The sequence below is a fragment of the Fistularia commersonii genome, chromosome 20, assembly GCF_037954325.1.
Source record: "Fistularia commersonii isolate RoL2024-O1a breed Wild chromosome 20, RoL_Fcom_v1.0, whole genome shotgun sequence".
NCBI classification, from domain to species: domain Eukaryota; kingdom Metazoa; phylum Chordata; class Actinopteri; order Syngnathiformes; family Fistulariidae; genus Fistularia; species Fistularia commersonii.
The window spans coordinates 2,603,196-2,627,062 of NC_141303.1; the positions used below are offsets into that span (position 1 = coordinate 2,603,196).

At 45.4% G+C, this 23,867-nt stretch overlaps 1 protein-coding gene across 6 annotated transcripts in view; it reads right to left on the minus strand.

Moving 5' to 3' along the window:
- Positions 1-23,867, minus strand: part of LOC147222576 (mitogen-activated protein kinase-binding protein 1-like) — a 41,425-nt gene that overhangs the window by 7,773 nt on the left and 9,785 nt on the right. For 2 of the 6 annotated variants that reach the window (XM_086166710.1, XM_086166705.1), the window contains exons 8-30: positions 22,435-22,595; positions 21,813-22,002; positions 19,666-19,806; positions 19,378-19,565; positions 19,204-19,295; positions 18,999-19,124; positions 18,087-18,157; positions 14,319-14,440; positions 14,139-14,214; positions 13,936-14,047; positions 13,788-13,851; positions 11,523-11,633; positions 11,250-11,434; positions 11,101-11,135; positions 10,040-10,231; positions 9,161-9,297; positions 8,911-9,044; positions 8,178-8,384; positions 6,255-6,321; positions 5,464-5,610; positions 1,569-1,747; positions 573-1,160; positions 391-478 (exon numbers count right to left, since the gene is read on the minus strand). In XM_086166710.1, the coding sequence (XP_086022836.1) occupies positions 391-478; positions 573-1,160; positions 1,569-1,747; positions 5,464-5,610; positions 6,255-6,321; positions 8,178-8,384; positions 8,911-9,044; positions 9,161-9,297; positions 10,040-10,231; positions 11,101-11,135; positions 11,250-11,434; positions 11,523-11,633; positions 13,788-13,851; positions 13,936-14,047; positions 14,139-14,214; positions 14,319-14,440; positions 18,087-18,157; positions 18,999-19,124; positions 19,204-19,295; positions 19,378-19,565; positions 19,666-19,806; positions 21,813-22,002; positions 22,435-22,595 (3,413 nt within the window). The remainder of the gene's footprint in view (positions 1-390; positions 479-572; positions 1,161-1,568; positions 1,748-5,463; positions 5,611-6,254; positions 6,322-8,177; positions 8,385-8,910; positions 9,045-9,160; positions 9,298-10,039; positions 10,232-11,100; positions 11,136-11,249; positions 11,435-11,522; positions 11,634-13,787; positions 13,852-13,935; positions 14,048-14,138; positions 14,215-14,318; positions 14,441-18,086; positions 18,158-18,998; positions 19,125-19,203; positions 19,296-19,377; positions 19,566-19,665; positions 19,807-21,812; positions 22,003-22,434; positions 22,596-23,867) is intronic. The other 4 variants (XM_086166708.1, XM_086166706.1, XM_086166707.1 and 1 more) reach the window with 4 other exon arrangements.

Consider the following 23,867-nt stretch of genomic DNA (forward strand, 5'->3'; position numbering starts at 1 on the left):
ATGCAATTAAAAAAACAAAAATTACTTTTTCATTATATTCTAATATTTTGAGATTGTATTTTTGAGTTTTCTCAAGATGTAAGCCATAATCAGCTACATTAAAATAATAAAAGGCTTGCAATATTTCAGTTAATTTGTAATGAATCCAAAATGTATGACGTTTTTGTTTTTGTAATTGCATTACAGAAGATAAAGAACTTTATCACAATATTCAAATTTTCTGAGACAGTCCTGTATATATACCCATCCTAACACTTATGCTGTGTTTTTTTTAATTTTTTTTATATATATTCTGACCAGAGAAAACCATCCCTCTCCTTGATTTAATAAAAGATCATTAAAATTAAAATCATTGCGAGGAGTTGACGGATAGATGCTGTCAAAACGTACCTCTCGGAAAACGACAACCTCTTCCTGGCCGGGAACGAGGCCGTCGGTGGGAATGGATCCAGATTAAGTGAGAGATGTCTCCCCAGATCTGAGGACGTAAACACAAAGTGACACACATGTTAGCTCCGTACAGTAGCCGTAGCGTCCCTAGCCGCGGCGCGGGGCGAGGCGCGCTGTCTGACCTTGTTTGCTCCTCGCCGCGGACGAGACGTCGCACGCGGGGTCGAGGGCGGGAGTCGAGGCCCTCCAGGCGCTCGGCGAGGAATTGGGTTTTACCTCCAGGCAGAGGCTGCGGCGCGGGCTGAGAGGCTGCTTGGGGAGGGGGATGCGAGAGGGAGGGGGGACGGCGTGGACGAAGGAGGAGGTCGGCGAAAGCGCGGCGCCGGGGGGGTGAGCGGGGGAGGGAGGCGATAGCGGGAACGTCGGGGGGGAGGGGAGAGACGCCATCGGAGAGGAGGAGCGCAAAGGCGGCTCCGTCTCCGCGTCCACCGACGCTTCCCTGCCTTTGGGGAAGGAAGGCGACGAGCCCGTTTGGATGTCTTCGCCCAGCGAGGAGGAGCGGCTACTTTTGGCCATGGAGCTGGCGGTCGGGTTCATGTAGGAATGCTGCGGCTTGAGTTTGGGGCTTTCCCAGGACAGGGGGGACGCGGGGGACGGCGGGGAGCCTGAGGACGGAGAGGAGACGTGGAATGAAAGTTTGGGAGCGACACCATGCAGGGAAAGTTGCTGAGGCCTCTCGCGCGGCTCGGGACGATCGGCGCCGGGAACAGCTGTAGAGCGGGAATTATGAAAATGAAGCAATTAATGACTTGATAAATTCAACACAGTGCGACAAATTGTTATTAAAATAAAAATCATTTCTCTCCATAAAAGAAAATATGACACGTAGTCTCAAAGATAAAATGCATTAATCTCTCATGTAATAGAATCTGGTAATTGAGGACGGGAATATTTAAATTTTTCAAGGCTAAATTTACATCTGGTTTTCACAGACAGAAATGGCCTCTTGCAGAAATGTGTTTTTTTGGCATAATTGCTAAAATTAGATGACTAGAATATGCAGTTTTTCTATTCCGTGAAAGCAGTTTAAGCCTGATAGGTGCGTGAAATGTAAATGAAGCGCTGACAAGGAAATATCGGAAAATCCGCGGAGAAGGTCGGGACGGAGCGGGACGTACGGTCCGAGGCCAGGTTCTGGTCCGAGTGGGACTTCTGCAAACATCTGCTTCTGTCCAGCGCCAGCGTGGATTTGGCCGGAGGGTTGGACATCCTCCAAAGGCTGGATGCAGAGATCTTCTTCTTCTGGGGTCTCAGGGTCGGCGTGCAGTCTCTGTCTGCGACACCTGCTTCCGCCCTGCTGAGAAGCAACATCGCAGCTTTGAGTCGCCTCATACCGATCTTCACGAGTCGCCACACCTTCTCCATCTGACCCTGTTCTCTGTATGCTCTTCTCTCACACCGACTAACTTCAAATCCTCTCTCACTACGTCCATAAATCTTCTCCTTGGTCTTCCTCTAGAACTCCAACCCGAGCATCCGTCTACCAATATATTCACTATCCCGACCCAACCATCTCAGTCCGGCTTCTCTGACCTTCTCTCCAAAACATCTAACATGTGCCGTCCTCCTGATGGATTCCCGATCCTATCCATCCTTGTCACTCCCAAAGAGAACCTCAACATCTTCACCTCTGCTACCGGCAGCTCTGCAACCTCTCTTTTCCTCCTCCCGCTGTCTCTAAACTTTACAAAATCTAAATCCTCAACCTTCTCTATCTCCACTCCCTGTAGCCCTCCTGTTCCACATGGGTTCCTCTCATTCACATACATTTATTCTGATGTATTCTGTCTTGCTGCAACTAACCATCATTCCTCTCCTTTCCAAAGCATACCTCCACCTCTTTAGATTTCCCTCTACCAGCTCCCTGCTTGCGCTACTTATCACAATGTCATCTGCAAACATCACGGTCCAAAGAGATTCCCGTCTAACCTCATATTTCAGCCTGTCCATCACCACTGCGAATAAGAAGGTGCTCAGAGCTGATCCCTGATGCCGTCCCATCTCCACATTGAACTTCTCTGTCACACACACAGCAAGCCTCACAATTATCCCACAGATGGCATACATGTCCTGCACCAGTTTGACATACTTTTCTGTCACTTCAGACTTGCTCATACAGTATCATAGTTCCTCTCTTGGCACCCTCTTGTATGCTTTTCCTAGGCCTACAGTGGCATAATCCAGCTTCCTCTGACCTTCTCTATACGTCTCTATCAGCCACCTAGCACTGACATGTAGTTATGTAAAGGCGCAAAACTCCGACATTCATTTCCTAACACTGAAATATGAAACTTATTTTAAAACTGGTATCGTGTAGAATACGAATATGCAACCCCTGTGATTATTCACTTCCTTGAAAATGTAAATGGTGTATTAACCATCAACACCTCTTTTTTTCATTTTATTAATATGTAGACCAGCATGGCTTAGCGTGTACATGTTCTCCGTAAAGCAGCGGTTGAGGGGATTCTTCTTCTTCGGCTGACCTCCTTTTTCCGCACAATCTTTAATACTGACCTCCAGAGATTAAAAACAAAGATGGGAAATAAATCCCATCAGTGGTGCAAAACTACTGTGTCATAGACGTCTTTTAAAGGCAGGGGAAGGGTTATCCTGGGCATCATTCAACACAGAGCTGGAGGATGGAGGAGGAAGAGGTGATGAAAAGTCTATTAGTTGTGACATCGTTTACGGTTTAAAGATTTTGGATACACAGGACTCATTCACTGTCATTCACTGACTGTCTATACCACTGTGATGATTGAATATTATTATTATTAATAATAATCTTCTTCTTCTTCTTCTCCTTTACCCTTCAGGGGTCGCCACAGCTGATCAACCTTCTCCAGTTAACCCTATTCTCTATAGCCTCCGCTCTCACACCAACAACCTTCATATCCTCTCTCACTATGTCCATAAATCTTCTCTTTGGTCTTCCTGGTGACCTCCAATTCCAGCATCCGTCTACCAATATATTCACAATCCCTCCTCTGCACATGACCCAACCATCTCAGTCTGGCTTCTCTGACCTTCTCTCCAAAACATCTAACATGTGCCGTCCCTCTGATAGACTCATTCCTGATCCTGTCCATCCTGGTCACTCCCGAAGAGAATCTCAACATCCTCATCTCTGCAACCTCCAGCCCTGCCTCCTGTCTTTTGGTCATTGAAACAGTTCCTAGTCCATAAAGCATCTCTGGTCTCACCACTGTTTTGTCCACCTTTCCTGACACTTATCGCCACCCATTCCACCCAGGTTCCTCTCATTCACACACATATACCCTGTCTTGCTGCGACTAATTTTCATTCCTCTCCTTTCCAGCGCATACCTCCCCCTTCCAGATTTTCCTCAACCTGTACTCTGCTCTGGCTACAGATCACAATGTCATCTGCAAACATCATGGTCCATGGAGATTCCTGTCTAACCTCATCTGTCAGCCTGTCCATCACCACTGTAAACAAGAAGGGACTCAGATCTGATCCCTGATGGAGTTCCACCTCCACCTTGAACTTCTCTGTTACCTCTACAGCACACTGCACCATTGTCTCACAGCTAGCATACATGTCCTGCACCAGTCTAACATACTTCTCTGCTAATAATAATAATAATAATAATAATGTTGGTCTCTCTACATGGCCCTGGGATTGACTGGTGACCTCTTGCACCTCTGAGTGCAGGATAAGCGGTATAGATAATAGATTTATTGATTAATCAATCAATTAATTAGTTATTATTACTAATAACAATCATACTAATTGTGAGAGAAGAGGATTCAGAGAATAGGATTGGTTGTATTAATAATAGTAATTATTGCTGCAAAGAACATTCAAGATGGACTTTGTTTTGTTTTGAACTCAATAACAAAAAATGTGGAAAGTTATGAAGATATGATTCATCCAGTCCCACACCTACATCAGGATGCTTTGTGGACTTCAGCTCGGCCTTCAACACCGTCCTCCTGGACAGGTTGGCCCTGTAGCCCCGCAACCTGGGTCTGCCTGCCTCCCTGTGTTTATGGATCTACAACTTCCTCACCAACCGGCCTCAGGCGGTGAGTTTAGGGAACTAATATCAGACAACGATGAGACCCACGACAGAGAAGAGATCCCGCATCTCACTCAGTGGTGCTCTAACAATAACCTCATCCTCAACACAAGCAAGACCAATCTCAGAGACCCAACACCTCCTTGCACTAAACTGCACTTTAAACTCAGTCATATTCACATCACCCTTCATGCCATCCTGCTGCTAGATGTATGTACCATGCCCTTCTGGACTGCACTGTGCACTTTGTGCATAACTTGTGTATTTATTATCCTGTACGTACTCCAAGCCGGGAGCTCTCGCTGCCAAATTTCACATTTAAAAATCTTGAAAAGGCATCCAGTTTCTGCCAAATTATATCCGAATGCCTTATCATACATCCAACACATTTCCTGTTTGAAATTATCATTTTTATCACTCGACTCGTAGCTTCCTCCTAAACGTCATCCTCCTCTTTCCTTTCCCGTCCAGATGCCGTTTCGGCGTAAAGATTTTCGGACCCGGCTTCCGGGAGCCTGAAGGCGTCACGACGGAGAGCGCGGGGGCTTGATGCGGATCCGGCTCAGGTTACACAGACGCTGGGGGAGGAAGGGAGGAAGCGCCGCTCTGCCGCTTAGACGCCGCTGACCTTCAGACCCGTGCGTTTGGGCTGAAAACACTGCATCACGCTCCCGTGAAGAAGCCAAGCATCAGTTGATGGATGCCATCGTTTTCTCCCGCGTCCTTGGGACTTTCCAGCTTCCGCTGCAGTAAATGAGTCTAATCTATTTGCACCAGGACAATTATTCTAGGTGATATTTTTAATTCAATTAAGAGTCAAGGTCCCCTCCGCCTTTTGTTTACCCCTATGAATTATTAATCTCTGCTAAAACGCTAACCCCGAAAAATGCGCACACGTGTATAATCAACTGCGCGTTCTTTGTATTTGTCGTCCGGGTAACCATAAACCTCCCAGGTCTCTCTCTTACTTTGCCCCCGGCTCGGACGCAGGGTTCGCGTCCTCCATTTTGACCCCGCCGCCGTCTTTCATCAGGGGCCGGACTTTTGACACCGGGGGTTTGGGAGAGCAGCTGCCTTGCTCCTTCACCACCGCTTTGTTAAACAGAGGCACTGACCTACACGGGGGAGAAAGATATTACAGGAGTTACATGAGGGAATAAACCCCGACTATTCGCTGCAGTTTTTGGTATTTTATTTTCTCCCCTCTGTGGGCAGTTTTTACTCCCAAACCGACGTTACCCTATCAGTTAGTTATGGAACGCTCGGTTAGCACGCAGGTATCCTGGCTTGCTTGTTGTGAAACTGAGCTCCGCCCGAGCACGCAATCTGACACCGATGAAACACTCGCTACGGTAACTACGAGCCATCGCTTACTCTCATCAGCGCTGAAATTTGAAAACGGCGAGACGTCACCGGATGTAAACCGCGATTCAACCACGTACAGCACGTCGGATAATGAAAACATTTAATAAGACTCAATTTTCAGTCGATAAATAGGGGGGTTTATCAGTCGGCGCGTTATCTTCCCAGCGGCGCATCCAGGAATGCAAATAGAAATAGCATAGCGAACGTGCACGAGGGAGGCCGATCTTGTTCAGCCGACCGAACCCCCCCCCCCGAGCTGACTATGTCATTTATACCGACGCCTTGGCTGGATCGGTAGGGCGCGCAGATGGTTTAGCAGAGTAGTGATTTCGTGCCCACACGGGTTGGTAATTACAGCCGGGAGTACACACTGGCCTGGAATGGTCAACAGTACCTGTTATTATGTCCTCTGGCCAGGAAGCGTGAAGACATACTGAGCCTCGGGACTCTGCTCTGCTCGGCTGCGAACGGACGCAGAGTGTTAGGAAGATGGGAAAATAGCAGGAAAACACCGATTCTACTCGATTCTCCTCTCGCAGGTGTACGCATTTGTGGGTGACGTGGGTCCGACATGGTTTCGCGGCATCAACGTACAGAAATCTTTGAAACCCGCCTTTGCCTCGCCTTCTCTTTCCCTAGAAACATAAATTATTCACTCATTCATTCATTATCTATACCGCCTACCCTCCACTCAGGGCTGTGGGTCGGAGTCGCCGGGGATGAGGTGGGGTTCCCCCTGGACTGACTGCCAGTCCATCACAGGGCCACATATGGAGACCAGCACCATAAAAAGACATTATTTATTATTATAGTGTATCATTGTGATTCTCATGATGCGTATTAACATTATTATTATTATTATGTTTGTTTTTGCAGTGATTATTATTTTGTGATTATATTTATCATTATTGTATTATTATGATTGCTATGTTTATTATTATAATTAAATATATGATTATTACTATTATCCATCCATCCATTGTCATATAGACATTTTTGTTATTATTATTATTATTATCATTATTGAAATTAATATTATTGTTATTATTATCCATCCATCCATCCATTGTCATATAGACATTTTTTGTTCTTCTTATTATCATTATTATTTTCCATCCATTGTCATGTAGACATTTTTTGTTCTTCTTATTATCATTATTATTTTCCATCCATTGTCATGTAGACATTTTTGTTATCATTATTATAATTATTATTATTATTATTGTTGTTGTTTTTGTATTTGTTATGATGATGATGATTATTATTATTATTGTTATCATCCATCCATTGTCATATAGACATTTTTGTTGTTATTATTATTATTATTTTTATTATTTTTGATATTATTGTTATTATTATCCATCCATCCATTGTCATATAGACATTTTTGTTCTTCTACTTCTTCTTATTATTACCATCCATCCATTGTCATATAAACATTTTTGTTATTGTTATTATTATTTTTGTTGTTGTTGTTGTTGTAGTTGTTATGATGATGATGATTATTATTATTACTAATATCCATCCATCCATTGTCATATAGACATGTTTTTTTGTTATTATTATTATTATATTGTCATCCATCCATTGTCATACAGACATTTTTGTTGATATTATTATTATTATTATTATTATCATTATTATTATTATTATTATCACTGTTGTTGTTGTAGTTGTTATGATGATGATGATTATTATTATTATGACTGTCATCCTGCATCTTGACTGCACGACGAGCGGTGCAGATTGTCGGTGAATGAAGGAATCACAGGGTCACATGAAGAGACATACAAGCATTCAATCTCATCCACACGTCAAGGCAATTTATGGTCTGAACCTCCTGCGTGGCTTTTGGTCTGTGGGAGGAAACAGGAGGAAACCCACGCAGACACAGGGAGAATGTGAAATATTTTCATTTGCAAGATTTTAATGGCCTGAAGCTGTAATAAGATATGGCATCAGTTTATTGATGGACTAAAATGAAATAACTTCATAGCATAACCCATTGGAGGGTCTTTTAACATTTATCTCACTGGTACTGTCTGGTACTGTCCTCCCAAAATCCCCCGGTTTGTTGCATGAAGCTGAATTATTATTTGATGTATGAATGCCGGTTGTGCACGTCAGCGGGAAGGTCTGCATCCCACCCTGCTCTGAAGGCCGCACTGAGTTCTTCAACATCTCGACCCGTCAAACGACGGCTTTTAGTCATTCTGACGTTTTTATAATCGACACCGACAACGGAAGTTGAATGCAAAAACATTCATTTATAGATTCACATGTGTGTGTGTGTGTGTGTGAGTTAATGCTCTCCTACCAGCGCCGCTGCAGCTGTATGCCAGCGCCTCAAAGTTCTGCTTGAGGAAATCTTCTCTGCTGCAGTCATGGGCGGCGGCGGCGGCGTCCGACACCGTCTTGAGAGCCTCAGCCACGCTCATCACCTCTGCCCTCTGCTCCTCGCCTTCCCCGCCCTCGTTCTCCTCGGCCGAGCTGTCCTGACCTACGGACTCGGCGTCTGCAAAATCTGCAAAGCGGGAAAAATAAAAAACTCACCGAGGCGCCACATGGTCACGGCTCTGAACACTGACACTGAGGCTAACGTGAGCTTATCATTGGGCGCGTTTGCAGCCAGACTGAAATCCTAGAAAGTGTTGAGGGGATGTTTTTTTTTAAAATTGACACACCCAAGGAGGACATTAATCATTTGAAACACCCAAAAAAAAAAAAAAACAGGACAAAAGAGAAATACTGAATTATGGCAAGCGGGCACTTTGATATCTGTTTAATATTCCGCTGTCGCTCCGCCGTTTCATTCAAGCCTTTTCTACGGCGCCAACTGAAAAACACAGCATTTGGGAGGAGGAGGAGGTGGAAGTGGAGGAGGGTACGTGAGATTTCAGACGATGCGTGCAGCCCAGACCGGAGAGAGAGGTGTTCGCTCCCGCTATTTTTCCTCTGATCCTCTTACCGACGGCGGTTAAGTGAGAAATACGTGCGCCGTTTGCAGATTTCACGAGGATTCAGCGTCGCCTCCCCGTTTGAGACCTCACCGTCCAGGACGCGATCGGGGCTGGATCCCCTGCTGTCGTAGCCCAGGGAGCAGGCGCTGTCCGGGCTGTGGCTGTCCTGGCCGGCCAACCCGTGCCCTCGGTTGCCGTAGTGCAGCTCCTTCACCATGTAATCACTGACACATAGAAAGTCGGGGACAATGACCGATGAAGTGCAAAGAATGTTTTTATTTTTTTATTTTTGGTCCCATTTGTGCAGGATTGCAACCCCGTGCAGCGGGCAGTGACCCACCTGCCTTCGCCGCCCTCCTTTGTCTCGAGGTAAAGCGCCGCCGCCTCGTTTGTCTTGGTGCCCTTGGATATGTGAGAGGACAGCCAGTCGGAGTGCTGCCAGGGCCGACGCCGTTTGGTTTTCTCCTCGAACTGCTGCTGCAAAAAAGGACGGCGGGTTCAGCGGCGAAAGAGAGAGAGAGAGAGAGAGACGGAGCAGGTGGAAGGCAGATCTCTGAGCTTTGGTTTTTAATCGCCATGCGAACATTTTTTGCGTGTTGCAAATCACAGAAAAAAAGGCAGCAAATGGAGGGAAAACACCAATGGAAAAATGAACGGTAAAATTCTTTAAAAAAAAGATACGATAAAATGGAAATTTCAAATTCACGAAGCAATCAAAATTCAGAAAAAAAAAAAAAAAAAAACAGTAGCCACCCACCTGATTAAAGAAAGACATGACCAACAAAAAAAACATGATATATCAAAATCCCGACCAAAAATACTTAATTGATCCCAGAGGAAATTGTATAATAATAAAATAGCATCATAATCTAATGTAATGTTATGTAATATAACATAAGATAATCTAGGATATAAAGTTAATTGGTGTAAGAAAGGAAGGTTAGATCCCCTGAAGGGAAAACTGAAAGAAAAAGAAGAATAATAAAATAAAATAAAATAAAATATTATATAATAAAATAAAATAAAATGAAATAAAATAAAATAAAATAAAAATGATCTCATATCATATAATATCATATAATATAATATATACAATTTAAAAAAAAAAATCTGAAAAAGGAGAAAAAAAAACAAAAACCCTGTTTATAATCAGCAGAAATTGAAAAAAAATTACTTTTGGAGGAGCCCACAGATCCAACAGGAGCAAATCAGTACGCACCACAGGCTCGTGCAGGCTGGACGCGCTCCCTCTCTCTCCGTCCTGAGGAGGGCAGCCGGGAGGCTTTTTGTGCGTGAGGGTCTCAAGCTGCCTCAGATCCAGCATGGATTTCACCATCATCTCCAGGGAGCCCATGCGACGCGACCAGCGTCTCCGCGGACGCCTGCCGGGGTCGGGCGTAGCGACGGCGGGCTGGAGGGAAAAGAGCGGGAAGACGACAAGGAGGTGGAATGACCCTTGACCTCGGTTCAAAAGGATGTTACAATGAAAAATACCAGGCAACACTTCTGGGAATTACGTCTGGCGAGCGGAGACAATGTCCGCTTTATCCCCCCCCCGGCTTCAGAGCGGATTTCACATCGCTTTTTTATCACTTTCGAGGCTCAGCGGGGAAAATCGCCCGACGCGTCCCGCCGTTTCATCTTTAGGCGGAATCAAACCTGCGATCCTCAAGCCGCTTGAGTGAAAGCGGACGGGGAACGATTTAATATTTCAAGGGCGACCTTGAACCGATGCAACCTTTTTAAGGGGAATTTATTGGTACGGAATTTGCACAGATGTCCTTTTGCCAATCTTTTCAGAACGGAGTGCGCGTTAACAACAGGAGGTCCTTGGAGAGGTCACTTTATTTCCTTTCATTTTTTGAAATATCATTATACATCCCAGATGACGGTATTTTCTCATTAAATATACTGCTCAAAAAAATAAAGGGAACACTTGAACAACACAATGTAACTCCAAGTCAATCACACTTGTGTGAAATCATAGTGTCCACTCAGGAAGCAACACAGATTCATTTTGACTTGTTTTAGGGACATTACATCAAAGTTGGATCAGCCTGGAGTTTGTTTTTACACTTTCATTTTGAGTGTGATTCCTAATCCAGACCTCCATGGGTTGATACAATAGATTTCCATTGATCATTTTTGTGTGATTTTGTTGTCAGCACATTCAACGGTGTAAAGAGCAAAGTATTTCATAAGAATATTTCATTCATTTAGATCTAGGATGTGTTTTTTAAGTGTTCCCTTTATTTTTTTGAGCAGTGTAGAATCACTTACTTTTGGCGGTTCCCACTGTCCTTCATCTGAGCCTCCTGTTTGACAGACAGGAAAAATTAGCGGCGTGAAAATCGGCGTTTGTTTATTCATATATTTCCTGGATCGCGGTCAAAATCGTTTCGTAAAAATCCCGTGAAAAGCGAGCGTACCGGTGTCTTCTTCCCCTTGGCTGCTGTCCGAGGAAGCATTGGTTGAGTTGTCTTCTGGGTCATTGGAGTCTTCATTTTCCGCTCCGTCTTCCTCGTCTTCCTCCTCCTCCTCCTCCTCCTCACGCTCGCGATCGCTGTCGGACGACAGGCCGGTGGTCAGAGCGGGGGCGCTGCACACCTCTCGCCTGCGGACGGGAAAGCCACGCTTTTACGGTCGCCGAAATCGTGGCGGGGGGGACGAACGAGGGCGACGGAGACGCCGCGCCGCGTCACCTGAGAGCGGAGGTCTTGCGAGGCGGCGTGTTCGGGTTCTGTCTGAGCTGGCAGAGCCTCTCTCTCATGCTGATCGTCAGTTCCGGCGCCAGCCGCCACACGAAGATACAGCTAGGAGATAAAAGCGTTCGGGCATTAAAAATGCAGCGTTTCATCTCGGCTTGACCGTGGAGGAATCTGTCGGTAAACACTTTTTTTCCTCAGCCGCGCGAAGAGGCTGGAAACGGTTTTCATTCTGGTGGCGGTCCCTTCCGTTTTCGTCTTTCTCTGCATATCGGAGTTGTAGACGCCTGCTCACGTCGGGCTGTTTGTGGTATTAGTGGATTTTAAAAAGACAGATGTCAACAAGGAGATCCCTGATTGGCTTCCCACAGGGAGGGGACTTTCTCCATGTTCTCCCCCAGATCTGCATTGGGTTCCTTCGGATTCTCCATGTTCACCAAATAGTCCAAAAACATGCAAGCGGTTCATCTTAGACACTAAATTTTCCACTAAATTGAGAGGGTGAACGGTTGCAAGTCGCTATATGATGTGTGAATGAACGGGAAACTGGTCGTATGTCTCTTGTCTGTTTTCTACAAACGTGTCCAAGAACCAAAATGCAGGTTCAGCGGTTCAGATTCAACACGATCTCGAAAGATGAGGTTAAGTTTCGATATAAATAGGGATGTTGGGCCACACACGACGTTCAAGGCTCGTCAAATAAATACGCAAATGAAGGAGAAGCTTCTATTTTCAGCCGCAGCTTCAGTCCAGGAATACAATTTCTCATTTAAAATGGAAAGACATGGAAAATACAAACTCTGCTTTTCTTTAAGTTAGCTTTAGATGTACACTGTGTGCACGATTATCATTAGGCAAGTGATTATTTTGCGATGATCATCATTTTAGCCATACTATCCAACTCCAAACTGTAGAAACTTGAGTGCTTATTGCTTTACAAAAATTATAAAAACTCTCGTCAGAGGGATAGTCAACAGGGTCGCACGAAACATGTCAAGAAGAATGACGAAAGTTACCCGCCAAAGATTTGAGAGGAATCAAACGTGAAGCGAGCAGGAAGCCATTATCCTCCAGTTCCACATTGCAACCTTCCTGGAGTGTCAAGAAGTACGAGGCGTTCGGTCGTCAGAGACGCGGCTGAGGTAGGAAAGGCCGAAACCCGACCGCCGATGAACAAGACGGGAGTTGAAACGTCAAGAATGAGCCAAGAAATGGCGATCAGACACCAGCAAGGTGCAGGTGTGGTACTGTTACGGGCAGGTAGTATTAAAAACGAGCTAGTTGGACCTTTTCGGGTTGAAAATGGACTCACTTCCGATTTTCAGAAGAAGCTTTCTTCAAGCAGTAGTTCAGGAAAAAGTCTGCATCTTTCAAGACGACTTTTTATGGAAGACAACGCTTCATTACGTGCATCAAAGTATTCCACCGGCGTGGCTTCAAGACCAGTAAAGGTCTTAAAGATGAAAAACTAATGACATGGTCCCCCTCTTTTTTTTTTTTTTTTTTTTTTTTCAGAAATGTTTATGTGTAAAAGTTGAGTGTGTTTATTATTCTCACTTTAACGGGTGAAAATAAACAAGAGGACAAGGGAAAATCTTTGTTTTTCATTAAGTTGAATAATAAGTCTGCACACGAATACTTGAGTAAAAATGTTGCACCTATAGATATTCAACTTAAACGTTCAGGTTTTACGGGTTTGTTAACATTTTGGATTGACAACAAAAGGATTCCTCAAAAATACAACTTGCCGAATAATTGGTAATTTGCCGAATAATTTGGTACGTTACGCTAAGGGAACCTTCAGCGTTGGTCAGGCCGTCGACGCATTGGGAGTGAGAACGGCTTCTCAGATTATGAATGACTGATGGAACAAAGGAACATAACTGAATTATAAATTTTCCAAACCGTGGACAAAGATTCAAACTTAACCCGCATCGTTTCGGTAGTTTTCTTGCGCCGAAGTCCAATGACAACAGTAACCTCCAGCAGCATTCCTCATCGCTCAGTTATTCTTTGCTGCACTCAAAGTCTGATCAAACTGCATTGAAATACTTGGCCTCCTCCTCAACCTTAATTCTAACTCGCCTCTCGGTTGTTTTTCATGGCTGACGTAAGTCTGCCTCAACTTCGTAAAAACCGCAGTGACCTCTTCGGCGCACATTTGCCTTTTTCCGAGACCGCGGGTTTTTGAAGAAAAAAAACTGTGTACCAAACTCAAAAGGCCTCGGCCGTCGTAGAACCGGAGCAGCTTTAAGAACCAACCTGTCGCCAGACGCAGAAATCAGATGCTTGCAGTCGTTGGTGAATTTCATCCCCGTCACTATTTCTGTGAATGAAATTCGGCGAGGCGGTTAAACCGTGTTTCTTAATACTCGATGAGTCGAACACATGAAATACGAATTCGTGCTACCAGAGTGTCCAAACATGGTGGCGACACACTCCCCGGTGTAGAAGTCAACGACGCTGATGCTTTTATCCGAGCAGCTAGTTGCCACGTAGCGACCAGAGGGGTCTATTTGTATCTGACCGAGGAAAAAACACACAGCGGCTCTTTAGTTTATAAATTGCATTACGGAATACGTAGCGTGCGAGAATACGAGAGGAAATCTTTACCCGAAGAAGACTGCCGTCTTCACTCGGCGATCCTTTGTAGAGTTTCTTTTGCTTGCCGCTGTTTATGTTGAAGATCCTGCGGGGGAAAGGAGAAAGACGCGACGTCACGGTGAGCGAAAAGTTATCTCCTTTTCTTTTTTTTCTTTTTTTTTTTTGAGAATCGAAGGGATGAACGGCCACCTGATGCAACGGTCCTGGCAGCCGACGGCGGCGAACTTGCAGGCGGGGTCCACGCCCATGTCGTACAGCGTGGTCTTTCTCACCGTGTGGTGAGAACGCCTGAACTTCGTCCCGCTGCCGGTCTGCAGAACCAACACCGGGGACAAAGCTCAACCATCGCTTTCTCTTAAAATACGCATCTTCGGCAAATAGTTAAAACACATGCGACGAAAATGACACGGCTCTGTTCGTCTGCATACATTTAGTCCACAGGGGCGGGTTAACAGACGCTAGAAGACATTTTTAAAAATAACTACATATTCAACATCACAATTCCAGCTCACAGCTCATTCTTTGGTCATCATTAGAGTTAATGAGCCACTTTGGGAATGGGTTGCTTAAACAGAAACAACAACAAAAAAAATGTGCTGACTGTTCCAACTAACCCTCATTTCTGCAGAGCGGACACTTTCATGCTTTGATTTCAGGTATTTAACGGGGTGTCTCGTGCAAAAAAAGAAATATTAAACCGAAGCGTGATCCATGGCTTCTCATCGGTGGCTCGATGTTAGGAAAACAAAGAGCGGCCCCGGAATCTATAAATGTTCCTGCGCCCTGAGACCCATCTAGTGATATGGATTACCTGAGAGTGAAATAGCTTAAAAAGATTGGGCAGTTTTTGCAAACAATGTGGCGACTATGAGCCCGGCTATTAAAACCATTTGTCTCGAAACACGTTCTTCTTTTCCTCCGCCTGCTCCCTTCAGGGGTGGCCACAGCCAATCATCTTCCTCCATCGAACCCTCTCCTTCACACCCTGTTCTTTCACATCAACTACCTCCTTCAGGTCATTTCACTATCATCCTCCTCACTTGCAGAGAGTGAGGAGTGCTTCCTGTCTTGACAAGACCACCTGGCCGGTCTCACCGCCGTCTCTTCCACCTTTCCTTTCACTCTGGCAGATACTCTTTTATTCCACCTGACATATTTCTCCCCCCGTCCCAGTGTGTTTGCATTTCTTCACCTCTCTCCACGCTCTCCGCTGCTCTGGACTGTCGACCCTAGGTTCTTAAAATCCTCCACGGTTTTCATCTCAATTCCTTGTAGCCTCGCCAGGATTCCTTCCATTCACACTTCCGCAAACCGTCATTTCTCTCCTCTTCAGGTCATGCCTCCACCTCTCTAGATTCCCCTCCACTTGTTCCCTGCTCCTGCTACTGATGATAATAATGTCATCTGCAAACATCATTGTCCACGGAGACTCCCGTCTAACCTCATATTTCAGCCTGTCCATCATCATAGCAAACAGGGAGGGGCTCAGAGCTGCTCCCTGATGTTGTCCTACCTCCGCCTTGAACGTCTCTGTCACACATACAGCACACCTCCCCATTGTCTCACAGAAGGCATACATGTCCTGCACCAGTTTAGCATACTTTTCTGTCACTTCGGACTCACACGATACCATAGTTCCTCTCTTGGCACCCTGTCATGTGGTTTTTCTAGGTCTACAAGGGCACAATCCAGCTTCCTCTGACCTTCTCTATACGTCTCTATCAGCCACCGAGCACCGACATGTAGGTTATATAAAGGTGCAAAACTCCGACATTCATTTCCTAACACTGACATAAAACTTATTTTAAAACCGGTACTGTGTAGTTTTGCTGAGTAGCACAGAGGGTGCAGATCTGGAATGAATATGTAACACCTCTGATTATTCACTTCCGTGAAAATGTAAATGGTGTATTGGCAAGGTTCATCCTAACACCTCTTTTGTCATATGGCATACATGTCCTGCCCCAGTCTAACACACTTTTCTGTCCTTCCAGATTACCACACGCAATACCATAGTTTCTCTCTGCGCCTCGGCACAAATGTTTTAAGATAAACTTAGACACATAAGCAGTAAGTCGATCCACAGGTTTTGTCAACAAAAATGTATTTTGTGGTTTTTGGACAGTCGGTGTGCCAACAAACCAGCATCAATTTTGTGAATTTGTAGTCCGAGCTGTGACTATGTTTAAGTATTAATGACACATGAGGATTATGCAGCAGATTTTATAAGATTTCATTTCTACAGGAAAAAACGTAACTATTTTCAGCAGTGAATTAGTTAGTTGTGGTTTTGATTGCATGACGCAAATACAGAGCAGATCGTGATTGCAAATATACCTTCAAAGGAAATAATACGGTGTTCCTTCATTTAAACTTTGGAACAAAGTTGAACCCCAGAAATCCCCTTTGCACACCATTATCCTTCATTTTGTGTTCTAGGACAAATGATCACCGACAGCATACGACGGTGGTTTAAGTTTTGCGCGGAGCGGATAACGAGTGCACGATAAATAAATGGATTCCGCGCAGAAGTTTTGCCCAAGACTAACAAGCCATTGTTTATTGTGCTCGCAAAACTTAATGCTCTGACCCACAGCGGCGGCCTGAATTGAGACCAAAGTTTAACAAGATGTAACCTGGAGGACTGGCCGACTGACCCAAAAGCAACAATGTCCTCTCACATTTAGTCATATAACTCGAGCGCTAGCGCCGTGTACTACGTGTTGTTTAACTGTTTACACAAGCTGAAGCTGAAGAGGTACCGTTGTGCTGCAGAGGGTCTTTCATTAGTGAAATAATAAGCACAAGACTTCCAGTCAAAAGCAGTGATGCAGTGATGCAGCGAGGAAACTGACCCCAGATTTCCTCCCCGATGGTGAGAAATGAAAATTGGTCTCCGCATGTTTCATCATCGAGTCCAGGAGTCGGCAACCTTTACCACACCAAGAGCCATTTGGACCCGTTTGCCCACGGTAAAGAAAACACCTGGAGCCACGCAACCCTTTTGAAATTTAAAATTAATTAAAACAGCTTTTTTTTTTTTTTTTTGCCTTTATGCTGTGCATAAACAATATATGTGTTTGTTTGTTTTTTTATTAAGACACACAACCCTTTTGAAATTTGAAATGAATTAAAACAGCATTTTTTTTGCCTTTATGCTATGCATAAACAATATATGTGTTTTTTTTTTTTTATTAAAACACACAACCCTTTTGAAATTTAAAATGAATTAAAACAGCATTATTTTGCCTTTATGCTATGCATAAACAATATATGTGGTTTTTTTTTTTATTAAAACACACAACCCTTTTGAAATTTAAAATTAATTAAAACAGCATTTTTTTTTGGCCTTTATGCTATGCATAAACAATATATGTTTTTTGTCTTTTTTTTATGAAAAAAAATAAATATTTTTTCAAATCAATGGACAACTGCTGTGAAAACGAAATTACATTTCCGCACTCAACTAAACATTTTGAACTCCGAATTAAGACGTCGGGTTGGAGGTTACTTTTAAGCAAAATACTCAATGTCTATTTGAATCCTACTTTTATTTATAAAAGAAAAAGCTTAACTCGAATTATCCATCGGCAGCAAATCAAATACGCCGTCCTCTCTCTGCATGCTGTCATCCTTTTACTAGCGACAAAAACACGTTTTACTTGGAAGATCATTCTTGAAATAAACAAACAAAAACTATAACAATTTGAATGAAATAATAATTCCAATATAAATACATAGATGACGCTAACCGTCTTGTAGACCCAACAGCTCATGCTCTCCTCACCCCATTAACAAAAGCTAGGGCGTCGATATTTTAGCAGTAATTTTCTTTCAACGGCTGCTAGGTTTCCCACCGGTCATCAGCTAAAGGCTAACGGGAAGGAGCAAACAACATGCAGATAATATGTAATATGCAGATAGATGTGCCAAGGAATCACGTGTAAAGGTACGTACCGTGTGAGCCGTGTGGAAATAGATGCTCTTGTCGGCCCCACAGCTGACCAACCTCACCTTGCTGTCGTTGACTGAAACAGGAGAGGGAGAAATCATAGGGGTGTTTGTTTGAGATCCAAATACGGTGAACGTCAACACCGATTGCCGAGGAAAATGTTCACTGAACCGGTTGAACATAAACTTGACCGGTTGAGCTTGATTCGGCCGCGTTAAGGCGTCCCAAGAACCTTTGAGATGGAACGGACCCCACCATCATTGCTCCATTGACGAAGGCCACAGCGCAGTGCACGTGTCGTGCCACTCGCGAAATCTGGCGATTATACGTCGGACGGTAAATTGCCGTTTTAAACCGCTCTCCGCCCCGCTCAGTATCAACACGTCGGGCGTTGCTTGGCGGGAAACGTCACCTTCGTAACCAACATTTGCAGTCGGGGAACCACTTGATTCTTGGCTACAAGCGGGGAAAGTAAGTTCGGGAATTGTTGTCGTGGCAACTGGACTTTTTCCTCTTGAAGACATTACACATCCCGTCCGAGAAGCTTCTTCGGTTATACTAGACCGCCCGAACCAGACATATCGGAAACTCCCCGCGGTCTAGTAGTTGGAAAGGGCAAGGACTCGGAGTTCGAGAGCCCGATGATACTACTTGGCCGATACAGTGAGAGGATTTCCAAACATTTTCTCACTCAAGGTTTTTGGTTTTCTTCGAGAATGATACGGCAGCAGATTGAAAAAAAAAAGGGGTGGGTGGGGGAAGCAAACAAAAGCCCCACCTGAATACGAATGGTACGGGTGTTGTCACCTAAGCGAGAGTCGCGACGAAACAATTAAAACAGGGCCTTTGTGTGGGATGAAAATGTGGATTAGGAGGAGATTAGCTGTCAGGCGTTGAAATTTTCTGGAGTGGCTCACCAGCGAATCGGACGGCTGTTATGGATGAAGAGTGCTCATCCAGTGTCTGCACCAGATTGTAGTCGTCTTCGGCGTCCAAGACGTGGATGAGACGGTCCCTGCTCGCCGTGGCCAGCAGCTTCAGACCTGACAGGAAGAAGACGGCACATTGAGCGAATACTCGTCAAGATTAGCGTTATTATATCGTCATTAGCGGCGTCCTGACCCGTTTCCGGTTTGCTGTACTCCAGACAGAGGATCTCCGCGTCGTGGGCTTCCACTTTCAGAATCTCCTCCATTGTGCTGAGGTCGTGGACTCTGTGCAGAGTTCGTGTTTTCTATTTAAGGCGGATCCCAATTTTGGATAGAAAAATCGACGCGGTGTCCCGTTTCGTCCTACCTCAGCATCCCGGTACGATCTCCGGACGCCAGGTGCTTTCCGTCCGGGCTGACACAGATGGCCCGGAGGCCCGTCCTAAATTCTGCCGTCTGTCCGTCCCCCGGTTTGTCTGCGTTTACGTGAGTCAAAGCGTCTTGATCCTGCAAAGCGGCGACGTTTCCGTCGACGTAGATCATCTTCAGGAGATCCTGCAAGGCACGGATGAGGAGATTCCCGGCCCGTTTTAGAAATACCGGCGGTTCCATCTGCAAGGACCTGAGGACGTCTCCTCTTTGGAGCCCAACTCACACTGCTGAGGATGTTGCGAGGCTGAATGTGAGTCCAGTCTTCCACGTGCCACAGCCTGACCGTGTTGTCCACCGAGCAACTGAGGAACGTATGGGACGAGGCGGCGGCGGCGCCCGTCTCCCCGGGGACGTCCGGAAACATCTGGAGAAGGATCCCGTCAACAAGAGGGTCGGGGAGAACGCGCAGAAAATGCATTCGAATGAAATCATATGAGCACAGAACGATGCTAATATTACGTGAAATCTTATTAAAGTTCATTCCTTCGATCGCATCTACGGACAAACTGGTGTTCGGCGAGCAAACGGTATATTTTAGGACCGTGGAAAGCAGTCGTGGAGCCTAATTTTTTGTACTTTTGTACTGTAGGTCTTAGAGGAATGCTATTTCATTGTTCTGTACGCGTGAACATATTGCAGAATTGACGACAAAGTTGACTTGAGCCTGTTGTGATCGAGTAGACGTCACTTAACTGACGTACAAGGCAGCCAGTCTGACCTTTTCTGACACATGGGTCACCGCGCATGCACATGCGATGGTGATAAGCGCCGTAAAACTCTAGCAAGAAATCTAGTTTATAATCATTTTATTTTTTCCTTTATTAACCCGCGAAGGGAAAATTCGTTCTCTGAAATTAACCCATCATAGATGAGCCAAGAGCAGCTGGCTGCCGTCGACCAGCGCGGGAGATAGCAGTTAGGGGCTCAGCATCTCGCTCAAACTTAAGAAAGTGTATTAAAATGAGTGGGACCAAGAAGCCAAAAACAACAACTTCCATAGGGAGTGGGAGGAGGACTTTTTTTTCTTTTTTTACTATGACATTTTCAAAGTGCGTTTGCCTCATATGCTCGTCTTCTTCTTCTTCTTCTTTTTCTTTCGGCTTTTCCCTTCAGGTGTCACCACCGCGAGTCAACTTTCTCCATCTAACCCAATTCTCTGTATCCTCCTCTCTCACACCAACTACCTTCATATCTTTTCTCACTACGTCCATAAATCTTCTCTTTGGTCTTCCTCCAGACCTCTTGCCTGGCAGCTCCAATTCCAGCATCCGTCTACCAATATATTCACTATCCCTCCTCTGTCCATGACCCAACCATCTCAGTCTGGCTTCTCTGACCTTCTCTCCAAAACATCTAACATGTGCTGTTCCTCTGATAGACTCATTCCTGATCCTCTCCATCCTGGTCACTCCCAAAAAGAACCTCAACATCTTCATCTCTGCAACCTCTAGTTCTGCCTGCTGTCTTTTGGTCATTGGAACAGTTTCTAGTCCAAACATCATCGCTGGTCTCACCGCTGTCTTGTACACCTTTACTTTTATTCTGGCTGATAGTCTTCTATCTCTTCGTACCCCTGACACTTTTCTCCACCCATTCCAACCTGCTTGGACCCGTCTCTTCACCTCTTTTCCGCACTCTCCGTTGCTCTGGACTCTGTTGACCCTAAGTACCTGAAATCCTCCAGCTTCTTGATCTCCACTCCCTGTAGCCTCACCGTTCCACCCGAGTTCCTCTCATTCACACACATACATTCCGTCTTCCTCTCCTTTCCAGAGCATACCTCCCCCTTCCAGATTTTCCTCTACCTGTTGTCTGCTCTCACTACAGATCGCAATGTCATCTGCAAACATCATGGTCCATGGGGATTCCTGTCTCACCTCATCTGTCAGCCTGTCCATCACCACTGCAAACAAGAAGGGGCTCAGAGCTGATCCCTGATGGAGTCCCACCTCCACCTTGAACTTCTCTGTTACCCCTACAGCACACCGTACCAGTGTCTCGCAGCTAGCATACATGTCCTCATATGCTAGTCTACTATCGCTATACCGAAGAAGGGAAATGTGGAACGCTATTTTCGGACTGAGGCTGGCTATCATTCAGTGCAAGTCATCGGTTGTATTGTGCATCTCATGCAAGGTACGCCAACATATATTGTCCATATAAATACATGTATTGCATTTTATAGTGGGTAGACCATTTTGACTTGGATAGTTTATAAGTAGCTCGCATGAAAAAGTGTGCGCCTCCCTGCTAGAGGGGCGACGAAGCTCTGCGCCACCCCGCCGAGCAGCAGGAACATCTTCTAACATCAAGACCGAGACGGATGTGAGTCACGGTCGCTTCTGAGCTCCGTCCCCGGCCCGTGTTTACCTCCAGGTCCCAGACGCAAGCGGCATGGAAGAGGGCGGAGTGAACCTTCGCCACGCGGTTCACGTCGCTCACGTCCCACACGTAGAGACTGTGGTCGTCGTACACGCAGCCGACGCGGCGGCCGACGGGGTCGTAGGTCACGGCGACGGAGGCCGGGTAGCGGACGTCGGATCCGGACGCGAACGGGAGGCTGACGGGAGCCAAACAGGCGATGTTATTTCACTGAATGAATTCGTCCGATTAAGGAAAAACGTCGGGTCATGCAAATCAACTAAAAACATAAAGTTGAAATGATAAAACCTGGAATAAAAGGAGAATAAACTTGAGGTAAATATGAAAATGTCGACTGAGTTCTTACAGTCCATTTTTTGGCGCGATTCTCATCCCGAATTAGATCTTTCCACGTTAATCTTGCAACTTAACATGTGACTTTAACCTTTAGAATGGATTTATCACTCTATGACTGACGCCCCGGCTTTTACGTGACAGCAGCCGTAAATATTTACACGGCGTTTACGCCAAACGCGAGGGAGACTCAGTCGAGGACAGGAAGGATTTGCAATTAAGAGCGTTTAATTCTTCAAAATGGAGCGACGCCAAGGACAGGCTGTTACTCGCTCACCTGGCCTGGGCGACGGACGAGACGTCGGCGCCGAGGGGATGAGGCCGGGGCAGCGTGCAGACGAAGCGCAGGTCGAGCGGGTCGAAGGTACGAACCGTCCCGTCGGCGCAGCCGCAGAAGATCAGGTCCTCGGACAGAGACAAGGAGTGGGCGGCGCCGGTCTGAAACGTAAGACGGGAGGCGGCGGGAACGTCACCGAGGCTTTGCGGGTACGGAGGATAAACCGAAAGATTCAATTAATATAAGCGGCAAATGTGCTTTACACCGCGCTGGTGTTGTATTGATAAAAGTGTCTGAGAGAACATGAAAAAAGCAGCCTTTCCCAACAGGACATTAGAAATAACACCCTGAATGAATGTTTGGTTGTGCAGAGGTAATTCAGGGGGGTTAAGACCTACTTACATAACGCCGACATCCACAATTTCGTACCGGAAATGCTTTTTTCCTGTAACGCGGCGGATGAAAAAGATTACAAATAAGTAACAGGAGGAAAAGTTCACCCATCCGTCCACTTTGTCCAGCTGAACGCTGCCTTGGTCTTCCTCCTGCGCACTAAAACCATTAAAATCATCTTCTATAGTGTCGGAATCGAACAGCCTCGGAATTTTACGGTCGTTCCATCGGTCCGATGAGACGAGGCTAAATGTTTTGGCCGCGTGAAGCTTGTTAGCCCCAAAAAATCCATAAATTAGCCGCAGCGTTCAAAGCAAATTACTGTACCCTGACGTAATATCATACAGGATATTTGCTCGTAAAGTAGTAAATAATACCACATTGCTGAGACCAATATTTGCTTTCAGTTTCTGTATTATTTGTATCAATCATTTCCACACGTGATGCAGGAAATCCCACGATCGGACTAGAAATAGCAGGTGAAAATGGAAACGTCTAATAATCCGACCGAAACCTGTGAGAAGCTGTAATCTGACACAAGAACAGCTTTTTCCTCCACAATCCAGCGCTCTGCTAACACACCGCGTCACACACTAACAACCACATCTGCAGCCGATCATCACTTCCTCAGCACAGATCACATCGCGAGCGCTCCTTTTAGCACCTCGGGTCAGCGAACTCCCCGCATCCATAGCGACAAACGGCGAGGCGTGCAAACGCGGGCCGTTCGGTACCGCCGGTAAAGATGTTTGTCGTTAAATATATGTTATTTTCATTAGTCTTATTTCGTTTCGAAAAAGTCAAATGTAACTGGAGAGCTTATTTGGAAAGGAGACCAAAAAAAAAAAAAAAAGAGCTGCATTTAAAAGAAAATACAGAGAGTCTTGCTTAAACCGCCGGTTCTTGGCAACGGGTGATTCCTGCGCTCGGCTGGCTGACCAAACCCACAAAACTACTTTAACCGTGCGTCAAAAAAAACTTGAACATAGAGAACAAAAGCAATAACCGAGGGCCGAATCACGATTACGGATTAGTTTTGA